General features: G+C 38.2%; 1 protein-coding gene across 15 annotated transcripts in view; it reads right to left on the bottom strand.

Moving 5' to 3' along the window:
- Window positions 1-1,072: 1,072 nt before the first annotated feature.
- The window catches only part of fnbp1b (formin binding protein 1b), an 87,429-nt gene continuing 68,647 nt past the window's right edge, over window positions 1,073-19,854 (bottom strand). For 9 of the 15 annotated variants that reach the window (XM_085965466.1, XM_085965469.1, XM_085965470.1 and 6 more), the window contains 4 exons: window positions 18,780-18,898; window positions 17,296-17,438; window positions 16,045-16,203; window positions 1,073-1,489 (listed from right to left, as the gene is read on the bottom strand). In XM_085965466.1, coding sequence (XP_085821592.1) covers window positions 1,290-1,489; window positions 16,045-16,203; window positions 17,296-17,438; window positions 18,780-18,898 — 621 coding nt within the window. In that variant the 3' untranslated portion in view covers window positions 1,073-1,289. The other 6 variants (XM_085965467.1, XM_085965471.1, XM_085965476.1 and 3 more) reach the window with 5 other exon arrangements.

Here is a 19,854-nt window from a genome sequence, read left to right as displayed (position 1 = left end):
GGAGGCTGGCCCAATACTCCGGTGGTAAGCCCTGATCTCTTGCTTGCCTCCCCACCCCCTCAACAACTCCGCTCTTGTGCTTAAACTCCCCGCCTCTCCATCTGTCTGGCTACGGTTGGGAAACAGAAACTTCAGGTGCAAATCAGGCTCTGCCGTTAAAGTCGGCAAGGTATGCGGAAAACCCATTCTCCCGGGTTTCCCGCCCCCACCCCCCATGAAAATCTAGCCCATAAACGTTACCTGAATAAAGGTTTTCAGATTTGTCCTCTAGCTGTTGTCAAATCATTTTGAAGAAACAACCAAATTCAGTTCGATGCTCAGAGAAACATTTTTCATTTGGTCTGGTAAAATGCTACTGATGCAATCTGGGAAATTGTACATACTGCACATGCTCAGACTACAGGATCCCTGCCTTCAGCTGAAAGAGTCATAGCTCTTGACACAATATCATGTCTAAATCAATGCTTTTGCAAAGGGTCGAGGGCTTCAAGTATTGATGTATTCAACATACAGCTTAATAAAGTTTTACAGTGTTATTGTGAAATATGTAATTTTTAGTAACTATTTTATATTGCAAACCCTTTTTTGGATATTAGAAATGTCAGTTACTGAGAAAATGGTGGATAAATATTCCACCCCACCCCCCCCACCAAAGTGTTTTGAGTAATTCAATTTGTTTACCTTTCTTCTTTTATTGGTAGGTTCCTCAGCATGACAGGTCATTCAGGATTATTTGGTTTTATAAATCTTTAGTAATTTTGCATTGCCAGTTTTCTAGCTGTTTTTCTTGCTTTTGATTTGTACATTCCCTACCTCTTTAGTCCATTTTACTTCGAGCCAGTCAACAAAGTGTTACAGGAAGAAAGTGATACATACAGGATGTGTGTGCTATATGCAAGACTTTAAAATTTTTCTAAATGTAAAAAAAAAGTTATTTACAAAAGATTTTAGTATATGTAACAGTTGCATAGGGATGGCTGCAGGATTAGTATGATACATCTCTCAGTTCAAGTAGTTTATCGACAGGTTCTAATGCAACGACAGGAAAAGAACTCCACACATTTAGTCTTGACATTTTCAAATTAGCTGTTTAATTAAGCTTTTTCATTTCTTTGTTTTAAGCTAGGATTTGTTCATTTAAACCTTTAGAAAGGGAAATTAAAAGTCAAGTTGCATTTATGGCGGTGTTTACTCTTTTTACGTTTGGCAAAACTCACTGAATAATAAAAAAAAATCCTGTTAAATCACAAGCTGAAGTGCAAGCTTTCTGCTGTCACAGAATGAAATGTCTAAATATTTTGTATTTTTTTCCCCATGGAGGGTTGCTGATTCCTTAAGTAAGTTTTGCTCCATCCTTCTGGACACCGAAATGCACTTTGATCTTCCATTGCCACTTTGGTCTTGTTCCTTCTGCTCGAGTTGATGGCTGCTAGATAGCGGTGATGCAATTCTTTAAGCAAGTTTTCAAAGTAAACTGTGTATTTCATACCTGCAGTTACACAAGTTCAGTCCTAATCAATCATGTCAGGTGCTGTGTCCTATTAGAGTGCTCCAAGGTGCAGAGAACAGTAGGGTTGCCACCTTTTGGCAAGTCCAAAGTCACATGGGGATGGCAACATGAGGATAGCTCGATGGGTTTGGCTCTCATGTTTCCTTTGCTGATGATGACAATCATTAACAACCTTATTAACACCTTCCGGTCTTAAAACACAGAAGTGAGAAGGAAGGAAGATATTTCAATTTATAATTTCTTTAGATTTTGGGTGTCTAGTTTGCATTCAGAAATTTCTAGACAGCTCATTTCAAAACCAGAGAGGTGACAACGCCAGTGAGGCAGTGTTTTGTAAAACTGCTAATGTTTCAAATACAGTATCTTTTTATGCAAAAAATATATCTATAATTGTTTTGTTGGTGTACTTTCCCCACCCTTGTAAAGTGTTTTTTTCCCACTTTCTTTGTCAGCTCTTGCCTCCTTGTTGTCACAAGAGTGAACGTGTGAACAGGAGGCGGAAAATCTCTCACACGCTGGCACGTTGACCAAACGTCCACCTCAATCAAAAAAAACACCGTGACTCAGATTCTCCCTTTAAAAGGTTCAGTTAGAGTCTGGAGTGTTCTCTGCTGATATTTCTGTTTTCACAGTTTGCATACATTTTAAAAATCCTTTTCAAAAACATCCACTTCCCACCAAATTGCTTATTTTAAAAATATATGATTTTTTTTTTCTCATTGCAATTTTAATAAAATACAATTCGAGTTTACAGGTGGCCCTATGTATTCGGAACGTTACCATGCTTTACTCACACTGTCGCTACTCACTCTGCACCCCAGGCAGTGAAAGGCAATGACTTCAGTACTCTCGATGGGTTGGCTCCTTTAACAGAATGGTTTGCTCAGCTCGGTAATATAAAAATGCTAGGTTTGGTCAATGAGACAAAAAAAGCTGCACCGAGCATATTTCTTTTAGGCCTGTATGGACCAATTTGTGCATATGTAAAACATGATATGGATACCTATAAAGGAGATAGGTGGTCAATTTTTCTATACATGGTACAAACAAAAGTTAATCAAGTTAAATTTAGACTCCAGTACACCTAATTCCCCCCCCACCCCGCCCCACCCCACCAGTTCAATTTTTTCTACTGTTTTGTTCCTTGGCAAGACTCGAGGAACACTTGTAATGAGTTTTCCTGTAGAAATCACATGGTCAAGGGGAGGGACAACCAGTTTTGATTAAATATTTTCCGTCTTCCTTATTTAGATATAAATCAGCATTTCCTGTTTTTATTTCAGATTTCCAGGATTTTTCCAGGTTTTCATTTGATCTGATACCTATACCATGTTTTACATGTGGGGGGTGTGTGTGTGGGGGGAGGGGGGGGGCTTCAATATTATTCCCTAAAACATATAAACGGCACAGCATTTACAGTTGTATAAACTGGAACATTCATGTTGGCACATTTTACAGGATAAGATAACCTTTTTAAAAACAAAATTAACTCAGTGCTCAGAAACAAGGCATAACAAAAGTGCACATTTATAATATTTATATGTATAAAATTAAAAAAGCCGCATTTAAGGCTTTAATTGGCTATTTCTGGAGGTCAAAAGTGGCTAAGAAGAAAGTTACACTATTAAAAAAGCAAATATAAATTTCATGTGTAAGCAACAAGTAACATTTGTAATCTTCAACCCAAAAAAAGGAAACAACTTTTTAACCAGTTGCTTTTTCAACAAAGTTTTTGTTAAAATGATTTGCTCTAAAATATTTACACAATGAAAGGGACTAAAAGACAGTAAAATATTAATCATAACATTCCTCTTTCTGGCTCATGTTGTATGGTAGACAACAAGAATCTATAGGCAAAGAACAAAATGAGTATGGATTCCTCAAGTTACCATGATGTTGAGAAAGCATGAAATCAATGAACTTCTTTCTGATGCCAGCTAATGCACATGCTATAATAGGATCCTTGAAATCATCAGTAAAATAAGTCATTTCTAAAACATTCTAATTGTTTCTGCTCCTCAAATACCACCGCAGTCTATCATGAGTATTACAAATATTCACATAAAACTTGACAATAGTATACTGTCCATCAAGATTTACATTGTGAAATCCAATTCATTTTTAACAATCAGCCATTAATTAAGCCTTCTTAAATGCAAAACTGTAATTTCAAATTTTCCCTAATACAAGGATAGAAGGCTTGATGACTGCTAGTTTTATAGTGCATTGTAAAAGGAGTTGATATTGGAGCAGTTTGTGAAGAGCAGTTTCTCTGTAAACTTGAGCTGGCAGCCAATGGACTCAATTCTCAATACTTGCCATCTTTCCTGGGTTTTCATATGTTAAGTTTTGTAAAACATTTAAATCTCCGTTCCAGTTGGACACTGCTAAAGGTCTGATGATCTATCATCAATCATTTAAAAACAAATAGCCCATAATGACCACCCATACTGAGTTCACAAACAACTGAGTCTAAAAGAGCATTATATTGTGATGTGGACTTATGCTTTTATGTTATGATGATTGATTTTGGTGAAGAGATCAAAGGGGCCATTTTACCCTCGATCTGAGGGTTAATTGTTTTCTATTGCAAAATATTTTTTCCCTCGTTAGATGAACCATTTGATCAAACTTGACAATTGGATTTGTAGTTATGCAATTGAATTTGTATTATGCTTTCAACAGTGTAAATTGTGTCTGGTTCCCTACTTGTATATGTTCATATTGTTCGTAGTATTTGTATTTCTGAATGTAATCTTAAATTCCTCTGAAAACCTGACATTAAATTAATTAATAGCCCTGGAGTCCTTGCGACTTCTGGTGTGAAATCACACAGAAGGCTCACTTTTAATTCCCTTCATTGGGGGGAGGGGGGGGGGGGGGATGATTTTGACATGAAACTTCACATTGATACTGAAAGTGGTACAAAATATAAACAAGCGAATTTGCCAAAGACAGACCTTTAAAGAAATTTTCTTTGTATATACAAAGTTGTTCTTAAAACAGGCAACTAATTTGTTTAAGATATTTCTCAATTGGTTATGTATTGTATTATACAAAGAAATTGCCAAATTTTTGTGCATTCATTGTAAATAAATACATTAGTGACCATAGTCTATAAAATAAAAAATCTTGAGTATATGTTTGACATATTCAATCCAAAGCGAGTGCAATATAGTTAAATTCAGTAAGAAGATTAACACAATTTGGGTAATTTTAATCCACATCTCTTTAAAGGCAAATTACGGAAAAAAAAGTTTCCAGATTAAAAGTGACAAGGTTCATTTATGCAAAGTGTTGTGAAACCAGTGCAAGAAAGAGCAGTTCAATAAACTGATACAGTTGACAGAAGAAAAAATACAAGTTAAGCAAAAACACAGATAATTAGTTTGTAGGAAAAGCAAGCTGCAGAGGACGGGGAGACCAAACTAAGTCAGCAAAAGCCAACTCAAAGTCATTTTGTACTGTTCAGAATATCACTAAGAACATTTGAAGTTGCCTCAATTACTTTTCCCTGGAGTATAACATAGGGTATGTTCGGATATTAGAAACTCATCAGAGCCTCAAAGACACAGCAGATAGCTGCCATTTTTTAACATCTTGGAAACAGTTCTTGACTTTATAAGACAGCAGGCGGGAGGAGCACGAGCATTTCTAACAACTTCTACAGCAACTTAAGAAATGTAAATAACTGTCCAAAAATATACTTTGTAACTGGCTTCAGGCATCCTAAATGCCAATCATCTACTGACTCGTTGACATTTTAAATATCCAGTAGCTGTCACAAAGGCAAAAAAGGACCGGCTCCTTCATAAAACCATCACCTGTGCCAGAATTTAATTATACCTGTATCTACCTCTGTGAATGGAAATTAGTGGCATGCATTTTTTAATATTCCATTGCATGAGAATAGCAACCTTCCAAGTAGATCTCAATTGCATAGTGTATAATTATACTGTATGTAACGATTTAAAAGTATTTGGGGGAACAAATAATGCAACTGGGTGAATCTAGGAGATATATCCACTGCTGGATTAAAACATAGGACTGGATTTGCTCTGGGAAAGCTGGCAAGTATGGATCTGTGGGTCCTGGGGGAGGAATAATGTGCAAACAAGTGTACAATGCAAAGTGAAGCGCCATACACAGTGACAGGCAATTAAAATCACACCAAAGCAATGTGTTTTTTCTTCCTTTTTAGTTTTGGCTCTCCTGTTCCACAGTGTAATGCGCTATTTTGGCTGGGTCCATTTCCATGATTCAGTGGGTGCACAACAGTTTAATTTTCAATAATGAATCTGAATTGCTTTACATGATTTCTGAATCGACTTTCTTGGTCAGTAACAGCACTGCATGTTTGGAGGAAAGCCAATGTTTCACCTCACTCCACGGCACAGTGTGTAAAACTGATGATGCCACTGCCAACACAATGCTTCCCTCCACTATTCTCACCTTAAAAGAAAGCTCTCGGGCAATTCAGGGAACCTTATTTACAGAGCTCCCAATTACACTGGGAGCAATACACCAGGAGAACTTCAACTCTGCAATTCAAATCTCCAGAAAATCCCTTCAGCAGTGGCTTTTGAATTGGGCTTTTGCATCGTTTCCAAATGAATTTCAACAATTTATTAATTTTTAAACTGCTGTTAAAAGCAGTGCACCCACCCTTCCACATGACTGGGACAAATGAAAACCAAAACTGAAAAGCACAAATCACAGCAAACACAAAGACATGTGCTGAGCTCATCCAGAGACTCAGTCAGTCAGAGATACAATAAAAACACTGCAGCTTTGCGTTTTATTTTTACAAGAGTTACAAATAATGACCTCTACGTAAAGGAAAACATTTAAATAGTTATAATTCACATTTTTCTCTTAGGCCCTTCATGTGCATTATTTCTTTGAGAGTTCATTAGGATTTAGTGCTGCTCTTAGTGTTTCATTCTATTTGATGTCGTTGCCAGACTGTGTTTGAATTTTGTTCCTCATTTTTCTGACTGTGCTTTAAAACTACCACTCAACATTTTGCTAGTATTGCTAACTGTATCTAGTTCCTTTTCATCCAGCTGCATTTAATACCCATTTGGTATGGATCCATTCTAGATTTGCCACCAGTCTGCTGCAGAACCTTTTCCATCTCCCACTGCCAAGGAAGAGCTAGCAAACAGTGAAACAAGTCAACTCAATTGAAAGCCATCTCAGGGATCCCTATAGGGGAAATCTGATGGTCATTTTCTAAGTCAACTTAGTTTTACAGAAGCTAAACTCAGTCTTATTCACTGATCTCTATCATTCTCCCACTGCCAAACTCCACTATACTGAGAATTTCCACCTCATATACATGCACAACTTTCTTATCCTATACTCTTACCCTATCCCACCTCGTGATGATCCATTCTCATTTACCTGAATGTACAGTTATGAAACTCTGTACTATTGCCTTTAGTAAACAGCACAAAACACACACTTAATAGCCTAATCTCAAAATTGTAACATATCTGGGTGTAAAAGCTGGTAAATAAAATGTATCCAAGGAGATGCGCTACAACATGCTGGGCCATGATTCTCTGTGTATACTTTAAAAAAAATTGAAGGGAGAAGGTTGGGGGAGGGGTCCTGGGTAAATGCCAGGCACTTTCACACAATGAGGCAAGTGCCTCTCGCTATCCCCAGTCACTACTCCCACCCAACAGCTGGCTATAGATCATGCTCGATTCATTTTTACACTGAGCTCCTTATCCCTGCTACACTATGAGGAGATCAAACATCTTTCCCACAAGAATGGGAGGGAAAGATTGGAAAGAAAACATCACAAGATGCTTTCACATAACATCTGTTGACACCACTGGGAAATCCAGGGACAGTTTGTCTACTCACCCCTTGCTCACAAGGTAGGTAATAAGTGGCAGGGAGGGGGGGATTTTGTTTTATGATGTTCACAATAGATGACACTTTGCTGCGTGCTGCGGCCTTCATTACAATTTAAAAAGGTTTTGGTAATACTGTAAACAACGATTGCATTGTTTTACACATTTCCCTTTCTACTTCATTATATTAAACAAAAACGTAAATATACTTCCATGGTGCTACATGAGGGAAAAAAAGACTCGTACCCTATATTTTAATAGGGTTCACTGCTGCAGTACAATGTTTGCTGAAGTCCCACTAAACAAATTATTATTAAGGATGTGAGATTCAACCTCAGTTGGTTGAATCTGATGTGATGTGACTGCCCCCACTCTCCCTGGACCACTAAATTCAAATGCAAAATGGAGCACGTTAATTTGCAGAGGCGATTTCTGAGAAACCCCATCAAACTTGGTCCAAATTCAACTTACCAAATTTTATATTATCTTTTTTTGATGACCAGCAAAGTAAACTATAATGATCATATTAGGCTAAGTTTGGGGTTTCAACCTTCAGTTTTGGCCCCTTCTGGATATAAATATTCTTTAACAAGCCTTAACTGTCTTACACTCTGAGGTACCGGAGACTCCAGCTCTCCCCCTCCACCCCAACACCATGGCTCCCCTTGGGAGAGTGTAGCTATCCATCCAAAAAAAACAATGACATCAAACAGAAGAACTCCAATCAGTACACATCTTCCATTAAAGAAAAAAATTGATTTCAGAACAGAAATAATAAATCTTGATGATTGCTAATTAACTAGAAAAATACACATTTAGAAGGAGTAAGACAAAAGCTGTGTAACACAAAACCAAGCTGTACTTTTGCCTTTTAAAGAAATCAACGAGGTATTTGTTTTTTTTTTTGCAACTGTTGTATGTATAATACTGATACAAACACAGGGTTTCAGCTGAATTTGAAAAAAATACTCTCCACTGTGAAAATATACTTCAGAAACTTTTATTATTTATTTTTTACAATAAATAATCAATTTAGAACTACAATTGAGAGCAGCTTTTTTGTGTAGCTTAATTAGCTTTGATAACTGAATAAATAATAGAACTATTGATCAAATGATTTCCTGTCCAGGAAATTCAGAACCGTCAATTTGCTTGCTAAGATCGGCACCTTAAAAGTAGCTTTTCACTGTACTATTGATCATCAATAGTAGTAATTATTAGTAGCATACAGGTCAGACTAACTCTGACCATCCCATGGCATCTGACTATGGTAAAAGGGTCAACAAGGTGACCACTGCCAGGCATTGTGCCGTTTGTCAATATAACCCATATAAACATGTCATTGGTACCAAAAGGGAAATAATTTGCATAACTTGACAAATTTTGATTCTGGGGGTTTAATTTAAATTTCATGGGGCCATGCCAGAACGCTCATATACTGTGCCAGGGACTGCATGAACATGCATTCACACACACAATCTCCTCCTACATAGTGAGTTTCCAATCTCAGCCATTCCCTTAGAGAAAGAAACTGAATGGAGGTCAGGCAAATCTCTACAGGAGGGGAAAAAGTCTTTTGTGCAGCTCTTGGTGGCTGGTTACAGAATACAACTGGCATAGGTCCGAGAGCAGGTTGCCTACCTGACCTCATGTGGAATAGTACAAGGTTTAGAAGTAGTGGTCCCCATAATTCACCCTACCTCTCCTTCACCCATGGTCCTTGGCTTCTATTGCCAGTTCATTTTGCTGTGGGATAATGCTGGAGTACATGTTATAATCATTTGGTTCCCAGTATATCTCATTCCTGTCTGTATGTGCACGGTGAATGTAAACTATTAGGTTTCTTTCCTTTGCCTTTTCTCCCTAATGTTTTTAAGTGGAGAAAGTAGTCACAGACAGCTGAAACCCTGTTATTAAATATTTTAGCAGACAGTGGCTTGGAGGCGGCTTTAGGGAGTGCAGCTACCGTTCAGCAGAAATTCCAACAAATACACAGGTGAACATGCAAGAAAACAAAATAAAAGTGTCACATGACCAGCAATTCTACTCCATATAGCCAAGAAAATAAAAATGAAGAAAAATGTGCTGTCGAGTCACAGGCAGTGACCCTCATTAAGGTGGGCACAGGTAGAGCAACAGGGCGAGCATGCAGACCAGAAAAAGTAGACTGAAGTTTGATATTGGGCAGTGCTACAAACAAAATAATAATGATGTGATGGTAACGGAGAAATCTACCACTTACCAGATGTATGTACTGCATGACCACAAATACACTTACTTAGCAAGCCCAATTCTGTCTAATCTCAATTTCTAAATGTTTTGACTATTTAAAACAACACAATTCACACTAAAATATCAATAAGCATTACCTGCAGTAGATACAAAGAGGTCATATCGTGAGACCTAATTAAATGGCTACAAGTAAATAAATATGGCTCTAACCCTCTGGCATCTTATTTGAATAATATTACTGGGCACAACTTAAGGAAGTTATGCTGCCTTACTAGGCTACTTTTGGCTGGGAATGGGTGGAGATCGACAAGAGGTAAAAAAAACATTCAAATTACATAAAAGTTATTTTAAAAAACCTCAGCAAAGGTGAGAAGAATGGTTGAAAAGTCATTGCACTCCTCTTAATGGTTAGTTACAGAGTGGATTATTAGCAGCTCCCACCCCCTTCACACAACTTTATCTTCTAGGAAGAACAACTTTTATTCTCTTATTGAGTTTCCAACATAAGTTAGCACAGTAACAAAAGGTGATGTATGAAAATAACCTTCAAGGCTTCTGAAGCCATACACAAGGGCTAGAAAATTAAAGCTTTGAGGACAGCAGCATTCAAGTTACATAAATACTATGAACACAGAAATGCTCGGTGGTGACTGATGATGATTCCTTAACTTGTTATATAGTAGAACAAAATAGATTCAAAAGGGTCAACCTATTTAAGTTAACTTTATTCCTCCTCTCCTCGCCCTCTTCCCCCCACCCCTCCCCACCAGAAATACCTTCAGCTTGGCTCTAAAGTCAATTTTAGGAATGACAGTTACCTACAACCGTACACAGTTAGTTATGGTCATGAAGTACATGTATTCTGGTAAGTGGTTTTTTTTTTGTTTCTTTTATTTTAAAAATAGGAAGCAAATTCAACAGTGGCATGCATCAGAAAACTGCTTTTGTTTTTGACATGGAAAAGTAGCCAGGTTAATTAAGAGCAATAGATGGCATGCCATAAAATAAACAGCAAGCACTTGCACCTTTTGTTCAGCTAATTTTTTCCCCTCTCTTGTTTTGCTTTTGATCATTAAAAACCAAACCAAGCCAATATTCCATTTTTAAAACTGTTAAGCAGAAGAATGTGTCCTTGCATACCAGCTCGCCCCGTGATTCATGGACCAGCACACCACCTTAGGTACCTAGAGTCCAGAGAGAGGGAGAAAGGGACACATGTTAGCAACATGATGGACTAAGTTAGGGATATACTAGAAATCTTATAGGTGGTACAACTTTAAACACACACACACACACTTTTTGCATGGTTCTCCAACAGCTTAAACAACTTGGAGGCAAAAATAAAAACCGCGAATGCTAGAAATCTGCTCAAAATAAAAACCGCTCGAAATACGCAACAAGCTGGCCAGCAGAGAACTGAAAGAGAAGAAATGTTAGGTGTGACCAATTCTGATGAAAGGTCAAAATATTCTAACGGAGAATATCATGGAGACATTCACGGTGTGCTACCCTGAAAACAATTAGTATTTATGCTATGTGCTATTGACACCTAGTGCCAGATCAATACTACACTAATGTATTTTTGTAGGATTGACAACGTGTCCACATAGAGACCTTTGATTCTTCAATGTCTAACTATAATTTTAATTGTCCATTAGATGCATAGAAACATCACTAAATCTAACTCTGTTGATACAGCACTATTATAAACCCAATGTGCTGAATTTAAATACACAGGTGCAAAACCTCAACGGATAGGAGAGATTAAGGAGATGGCAGTTTCAAAGGCAGAGTGAAGATTTACCAAAATGGATACCGTCAAGGGCCGCTACCCAGAAAAGTTTAAACTTTCCCTCCAAAAAGGTTGACCGATGCACTGAAGTCCCCAGTGGTCGTCTGATTTCTGCCCTCTTGCAGAGGACATGGATCATAATCCACTCCATATGTTCTGTTGGTTACGAGATCGAATGTCACTTTGCAGAACTTCTTGTTTTAACTGCAAATCACTGGTCTAAAGGATATATCCTCTAACACACAGCTATAAACACAATCCATGGCAAATAATTTGTAGCCCCAAAAAGACAAAAAAGCTTAAATGATTTTCTTTTTAATGAACATTAGAATGTGTTTTAAATCAGAACTGATTAAAAAAAACAAGTACCACCTTGAGAAGAATTTCAAAGTATGATGCTTCCAATTTTGGAAGTTAAATTATGAAAACATTTAACATGGTGGAAATGATTTAACAGCAAGAAATGTTACTTTTTCCAATTATCTTGGTTTTGTATACCTATGCACAGATTTTCCTAAAATTTCCGATTATTCTAACATAAAAATGTTAAAAGTTTTTCCTTAAAATCAAATAAACATTATTTTGAAAAATAACTGTTAATTATAAATGAATAAAGTTCTCTGGACAATTTAATGCTGGCAGGTTTTTGTAAACTGTTCTCACTAATTCTGTACATACTATGAAGTAGTATCACGGTTACTAACAGCACAATTTGCAGTATTTTAGTGAGAACTTTTATTTTCTCAAGTATCTTCCATGAAGGCACAAAAACAGATTAGTTCCCCCCCAAATATATAAGCTATTTTAATAAAATAATAAAATTCAAATACAGGTGTAGTAGCAATGAATGATGAAATGCAAGTTCACTCTGCTGAGCTGCCAGTCTCGGTTATGCCGCTGTGGGGAGATGCCCAATAGAGGTCCTCGAGTCTCCCCATAGACATGCGGACAAGTGAAGGAAGAGACATTAATGGGTTGCTCTCCTACACGGTTTAAGTGGTTGGTTCATAGCAGCACTGGTGGAGGCTTGAAAGCAGGTTTCCTGCATGCTTTCTTGACTGCAGGAGATGCATGGTCTGGGAATAAAATAGGTGGGGGTGGAATGAAGCATTACTTCTAGGTACATGAAAACCCACCAACACCATACTTTCTGGAAAGAAATCACCAAAGCAGAAACTTTTGCTCACTTTCACTAAAACATAATTCTAAATTGCTATTGTTTAATTTGTATTACAACATGATAAGTGCAGTGGATTTTCTGTGACCTTTCCTTCAAAGACCTGAGGCACTGACTTGCAATCAGAAACTTTATGAACTTGAGACTATGAAAATAAACACCATTCCAAGCAACCAGGCAAAAAATTAATCTTTTGCTGTTTGTATACATTTCATAGCCTTTCACCAATCATACATCTTAATTTCTGTATAAAGTAACTGTACTATCTGACCTTTGCATTGTTTGTTATTTCAAAACAAAAAAATGCAGCCATTTACCACTTAACTACTCATTTGTGGGGAAAAAACCCCCCAAAAAATCAAATTGGGCAAATTTGATTTTATTTCCACAAAACATAACATAGGAATTAGGAGCAGGAGTAGGCCATTCGGCCCCTTGAGCCTGCTCCGACATTCAATAAGATCATGCCTGATCTTCTACCTCAACTCCACTTTCCCATACTATCGCTGTATCTCTCGATTCCCTTCGTGTCCAAAAATCTATCGCTCTCTGTCTTGAATATACTCAACGACAGAGCGTCCACAGCCATCTTGAGTAGAGAATTCCAAAGATTCACAACCCTCTGAGTGAAGACATTTCTCATCACAGTCCTAAATTGCCGACCACTTATCCTGAGACTATGACCCCTAGTTCTAGACTCTCAGCATCTACCTTGTCAAGCCCTCTAAGAATTATATAAGTTTCAATGAGATCACCCCTCATTCTTCTAAACTCAGATCCTGTAATGAGAATATAGGCCCATTCTACTCGATGTTTCCTCATAGGTCAACCCTCTCATCCCAGGAATCAACCAAGTGAACCTTCATTGCAATTAAAAATTTAAACATTAACAGTGGATAGGTAAAGCTGTGGCACATGCCAGTACTCTTTATAGTCTTTGACCTTCCATGCTACCAGATTGTTTAAAAACAATCTCAAAACAAATTTTGACTCTGTTGTGTACAATTTCTGTACATTTAAAAGGTTAAAGTTTCTGGTTATAAATGGTAACCTTTAAGTGCCTAACACAACAAGCATTTTTATTATCAAGCAATGTTGACCCCCAAGGCTTGCTCTGTACTGAAATGTTGATCACATTTTTTTTTACCTGGGACTGTTGCCTACGACACAGCAACTTAAACGTGCAAGAAGGATAAGATTATAGGGAGCAGGCAAGATATACAAAATTATACATTAATAACAAAAATGTATTATACTGATGAAGTCCCCAGAGTCAACTCAGTGACTGGGATTAGCTAGACTGTATATCAAGGCAAGATGAGGTCCGTACACAAATTAAACCAAACATTATTTGCTCAAAATAATTAACCCTGTACTTCTAGCTGAAGGTCAGCATTCATATAGTGGGGTTTGGAGTGATGGAAGTTTCAAAATAGTGACATGAGACTGGGTAACACAAGGGACAAACCACTAGAGTGTTACTCAGGGCCAATTCTACCTCAGATTGTTGGATCAAGTTTGGTACTCCATTCTGCTTATGCAATGATTCTGGCCTATAAATAGGAATAAAATGTGGAATCATTTTAAAGATATCAAAAAGGTCATTTACTGAAACGTTTTTGTGAATTGTAATTCTTGCTCAGGCATCAAGCACACATTGTTGTTTTGGTACATGTGTTGCTCTGTTGTGGAAAATTCCAGTATAGTCATAGGATGCAACTGGTGTGGAGCGGAGTGCTCGGGTGAGAATGATTACATTGAAAAATAGTCGCATTCTGCTTGCTATGACATCTGTCATAATTTTATAATCATTTGCTGCAGTTCAGTTTTCCATTAATATATGAAGTTAATTTTTTGAGCATATAAAGTTCTTCATTGTACTAACTGAGAACAGATGTGCACTGAATTTGTACCAAAAAGAAGTCTCTATTTTAGAGTGATTTTCTTCAAACATACTTATTATAAAACTTAATGTAACAAAGCAAAGCATTGCATTAAACACATAGCTCTTATAACACAAACTCTAACATTGATAATTGATGGGCAGTGGAAAGAACATTCAGCTTGTAGATATAGTATGTGGTTCCATGCTACAGAAGTATCTCTGGAAAGGTCTTCAAGCAGTTAAGAGATCTCTGCCAGTATAGTACTCTGACTCAAAAGAACGACAGCTTACAAATGGTGTGCAAAGTAGTTGCATTCAATACTCTTACCAGTCAAGCACTCTGCTTAAGTTTTCTTAAACACAGAGCAAGTGAATTAAGAGCTGGGCAAAATTTGAAACAGCAACAGCAATTAAAAAAACATTTTAAAACTGGTGCAAACAAAGCTGCTGACAGACATGTACCTGGTGTGCCAAATGGGCATTCTACAATAATTATTACCCTGGGAAGCCATGAAAACAAACACATTTACAAATATAACCTAACAGTTTAAAAAAATGGGAATGCAGTGGAACCAACTGAAATGCAAAAGTTATGCAATGAGTGCCATGTTTTAAAGAGGAAACACTACCTTATTTTTAAACAAAGATATGCAATTCATTAGGTTACTTACTAACAAAATCCTCTGTCCAGAGTTTTATGCTGGATTGCAGCTTCATTGTGGAGAAATCCAATTTGTAACATTGGCATTTCTTTACAACATTTGCCTCACGTCATCAATGACCCCCACTGAGGACCATTCTACTAGAAAGAGAAAGAGAGAGAGAGAGAGAAAAAGAGGGAGAGAAAGAGAAAGAGAGAGCGAGAAATAACAAACTTGCATTTATATTGCACCTTTCATGACCTCAGGCCATCCCAAAGCACTTTACAGCCAATTAAGTACTTTTGAAGTGTAGTCGAGGATGATGTCAGCAAGGAAGCAGAAAGAAGGCAATGATACCTCCCTTGAAAACTACCTAGGCCAGAACCAGGATTTCTCTAAAGTGCAGCTGCATCCAGCTCAGGAGTGGGTAGAGGATTCTGTTGGTGAGTAAACAATTAAAATGTAGTTTTAATAAATAAAATTGAGCAGCCATTTAATAATAGTAAAATCTGCATACAAATCAGAACATAATGAAATTAACTGTTTTGAGTATTAGATTTTGTGAAGTTATTATTTAAATGTTCTACTGTATCATAAAGTGATTTTAATTTTCAAAGAAAAACAAGCATTTTGTGTGTGGTCATGGACAATGGACGCTAAGTTTCACAAAAAACTAGCCCCAGTATTGGCATAGATATCAGTATGTGCCAAATGCAAGCTCACTGATAACAGATAACAATTAGCACTCTTGCATTCTCCCTCCCCGCTCCCCAGTAATGTAAAAATGTTTGTTTATATAGTGCACAATAATGAAGTCACACGACCACACTGTGTATTGCACTTTGTTGCATTCTCTTATCTGTGTGTAACACAGAACATGGTCCTGTCTGACAAAACTTTCACCTTGAGTTTTCTTAAAACTAGATGTAAGTCATTGCACCTTTGGCATTTCTGTCCAAATTGACTTCCACATAGGATGTTGGAACGTATCCTTCCTCATCCTCGCTCCGTCGCACTCTCGTCCAACCGTCTCCTTTATCTTCCTCTATCACGCTCAGTGTTTCTCCTTCCGCCATTGCTATTGTTCCTTCATTCTGACCTGAATTGAAACAAGGTTCACAAATCAGGTAAAACCAAATTAGATGACAAGAATAGACAGCTTTAGGAAAAAACTCCTTTCTGCTTTCTTTCTTTCATCCTTTCACATGCTACCTCTCAATTTGCAATGTGGGTCCACATTTGGGGCAGGAGTGCAGTTTTCTGGAGAACCTGTAGATTAGTTGATTTTGCCCATTTGGGAGTCTTGTGCACTGTTGTTGCTTTTTTTCTTAGTGACCCCTGAAATGTTCCAATTAAAACAGGAGACTTGAAAAGACTTAGTCTGGATTCCTCCATACAATGTACCATTTCTTGGTTGAAGCTGTAGCCATCTCAGCTTCTCCCAACCCCAATATTGTTCCGTAACTATTTGCTAGAAGGAACAAAACTGCCTTCTGGTTGACTCTTCTGGTGATGTGCCCTCTGGTCAGTGACCACCAATGTTGCCTCTATTTTTTCCCCCGGCGCGGGCCCTTTAAATTTGCTGCGCGGCCGCACATTCTCTTCTAACGGCAGCAGCTGGTGGGCGGCCTGCGTGGAACCTCGTGATTGATGCTCGGCCACACACCTTAGGGAGAACATTGGTGATCACCCCCCACAAACCCAGAGTTGCATAAGCAAACCTGGATCCTTTGCACAGTGGCACGCTGCTATGCTTTCAAATCCTTTCTTCCTTGCTGTCAAACACTATCAGTAAGCAATCATACTGGAAACGTCCGTTTTTCCTCTCTGCCTCCAAAAAGCACAACTCTAATGCAGTGTTCCCCCTCTCCCTTTCTCTAGCTTATCGTGCACTTTACCACCACACCTAGCTAAAAGAAAACCATCTCAGAGTTCAGCTACATGGGAATGATCCAGTGGGAGATGAAAGGGAGTGACTTTATTCGATTTGTTCTACATATGTGGCAGCACCTCATCTCCATTTGGGCCCGAGCCTCAACAGCGTGTGTGAGGTCAGTGAATTGACTGTGTGGGAAATTGCAGGAGCAATTTTGCAGCAAGCACATTTTGTTGGATCTCCAGGATTGAAAAAAATTCCAAGGGGTTTCTAAGCCGTAGTTTGGCTGCCTTATTTTCTCTGCAGTATATATACCTTCGAAAGGATACATGGCTTTGCATGTGCCAATTGTTGTCAGTGTTTCTTCATCATCAAACTCATCATCAAATTCGCTCTGTGCTGCAACTTTTAACTGAGGGTCCTGGTTCTGTTCTTCGGTGTAACTACCATCAGGACTGCTCAAAAAAGAAATACACACAGTAACTATAGAACAGCATTACCGAAAATACACAACAGCAGATCCACAGGCAACTGCTGCATAAGGCCAAGTAGAGATGGTGTAGTAAAGCAATTCAATGCCACATAACAGGATACTGGATTCATCATACCATGACCACAAATATTTTTCTGTAGCACAGCAATTAATGGACAAATGAAATACTTATTTAAAATCACAGTGAATCTTTTAATTTAAATAGAAAAATTACAGCAAGTAATCTAGGGCAGCACAACATGCCACGACAAACCCAACAAGTTTCGACACTAGTCATCTATGCTGCAACTGCTGCAATATTGCATAAAAAGTACCGGAGGCCGTGAGTGAATGATTATGTTACACCTTGAAAAACAGCTCTCATAACAAGCAGCAAAAATTAAATTCACAAGAACACATGGTGTCCATGCACATAGATCATTAAAATGCCATGGACAGGTACAGATAATAATCAAAATGGCTAATGGAATGCTGGCCTTTATACCTAGAGGACAAGATGGATGGGATTTTAAAGGGGCCTGCTCATCACAGAAGAATCACAGAAACCCCACAGTGCAGATGGAGGCCATTTCGGCCCATCGAGCCTGCACCGACACATAGTCCACCCGATCCCTGTAACCCCTACACCAACACATATCCCACCCTATCCCCGTAACCCCACGTATGTAATCCCCCTAACACTAAGGGTCAATTTATCATAGCCAATCAACCTAACCCGCACATCTTTGGACTGTGGGAGGAAACCGGAGCACCCGGAGAAAACCCACGCAAACACGGGGAGAATGTGCAAACTCCACTCTTGTTCCTATGAACTGCAGAACACAACATGTTGGTAGACTAATGTATCACGTCATTCTCAGTTCTATTCTTTTCTAAATAATTTATCCGATTTTAAACTTACAATATATACAACATTAGGTCATCAATGTTCTTTAGGAGTAAATGGGGAATTCATACAGAACTATTTCACACAATGGTTAATAGATCTGTGAGTTAAGTTACCAGAAATGGTTATTGAAGCACATGATACAAATAGGTTTGAGGCATAACCAGTGTTTCTGTAGAAAGAAGTGAGAGGAATATGATGAGAAGGCAGATTTAGATCAGTCAAAAAGGTTGTTGCACCAAGTGGCCTTCATCTGTTCCAAAATTTTCAATGTTTCCTATTTATGGACAGGTTCGAGCTTCAGTCTTCCATTGTAAAATGCACCATCACCTTAGGGAACCTGACCTCTTAATTTACTTACACTTCTCATCGCACATCTTATTCAAGCAGTTGTTATTGCAATTAGTAACCATACTGTACCTCTCACGGTCTTGTGCACAATTGTTGACAGCAGTGCTCTGCACCTCATACATCTCACTCTGTCGTCGTGGCTGATCAGTCTTGGCTGGTAAACGGCCTTCTACCTCAGCAAGCCATGCCTGAAAACAATTGGAGGCAGGTGAATACTAAAGTACATGAAGATACAAGAGCGAAGTAGCTTTAACACGGAGGACTGAATTACTTTCTCTATAATTCTGAAAAAAGCAAATAATTTTTCAAATTGTGCAGAAATAACCCTGATGGTTACAGATTACAATGAGAGTTCTGTGCAGCATGCACAGTTTAAAAAATATGCAGTATTTACTATAAAAATTAGTTTTAATCAACTTGACTTGATGTGCTTGCAAATAATGTTAAAAGCTGTTGAGCTTGCATAACGATTGATTGCTGCATTTTTTTTTGCAGCATTATATGTATTAACCCAGGTGAGCTGGGGTGGGAAGGAAGCAATGGAAACCGATACTCTGGTGGCTCAGTTGATAACTGCACTACTGTGTAGGAAGTTATACAAACCAGAGGTTCCATGTTCAATTCCTGGTCTGTGCTTAGTTGATCTCAGCTAGAATGGCAGTAGGGGAGCTACAATTTACACATTTCACTACTCCTGATCTTTGAAGGATGAAGGCATTGTGACAACTTGAAACATATCTCGTGTTGAAATACAACATCCTTTGCATGCTGTTACACACAATCTACATATTAAAGGACTGAAAGCCCTTTCTGTTGAGAAAGTTGACAGGGTTGATTGCAGCATCGCGCAAAGCAATGTGGTTGCTACTTAATGCACCATGGTCCTTCAGAAAGCCAGTAAAACTGGATGGTCTTATCTTGCTGATACCAAAGTCAATGAAATCTCCAGCTCTCCCAAATACATGCCATCACTACACCCTGGCTGATATTACAGAGACACCCTGTGGCTGCCTGAAATGATCTGTTGCCATAAAAGTTGAGTGCAGTCATTACCCTTCATAGCCACAAATAGAGCAGTGTGGGCAGATAACTATAGCTGCAGGTCCTCATCCAATAAGTATCCCCTTACTTAGGTCTTCGTATC

The sequence above is a fragment of the Somniosus microcephalus genome, chromosome 23, assembly GCF_052327205.1.
Source record: "Somniosus microcephalus isolate GS21.2 chromosome 23, FLI_Smic_1.0, whole genome shotgun sequence".
Taxonomy (NCBI): domain Eukaryota; kingdom Metazoa; phylum Chordata; class Chondrichthyes; order Squaliformes; family Somniosidae; genus Somniosus; species Somniosus microcephalus.
This window is presented reverse-complemented; position numbering and strand designations above follow the sequence as displayed.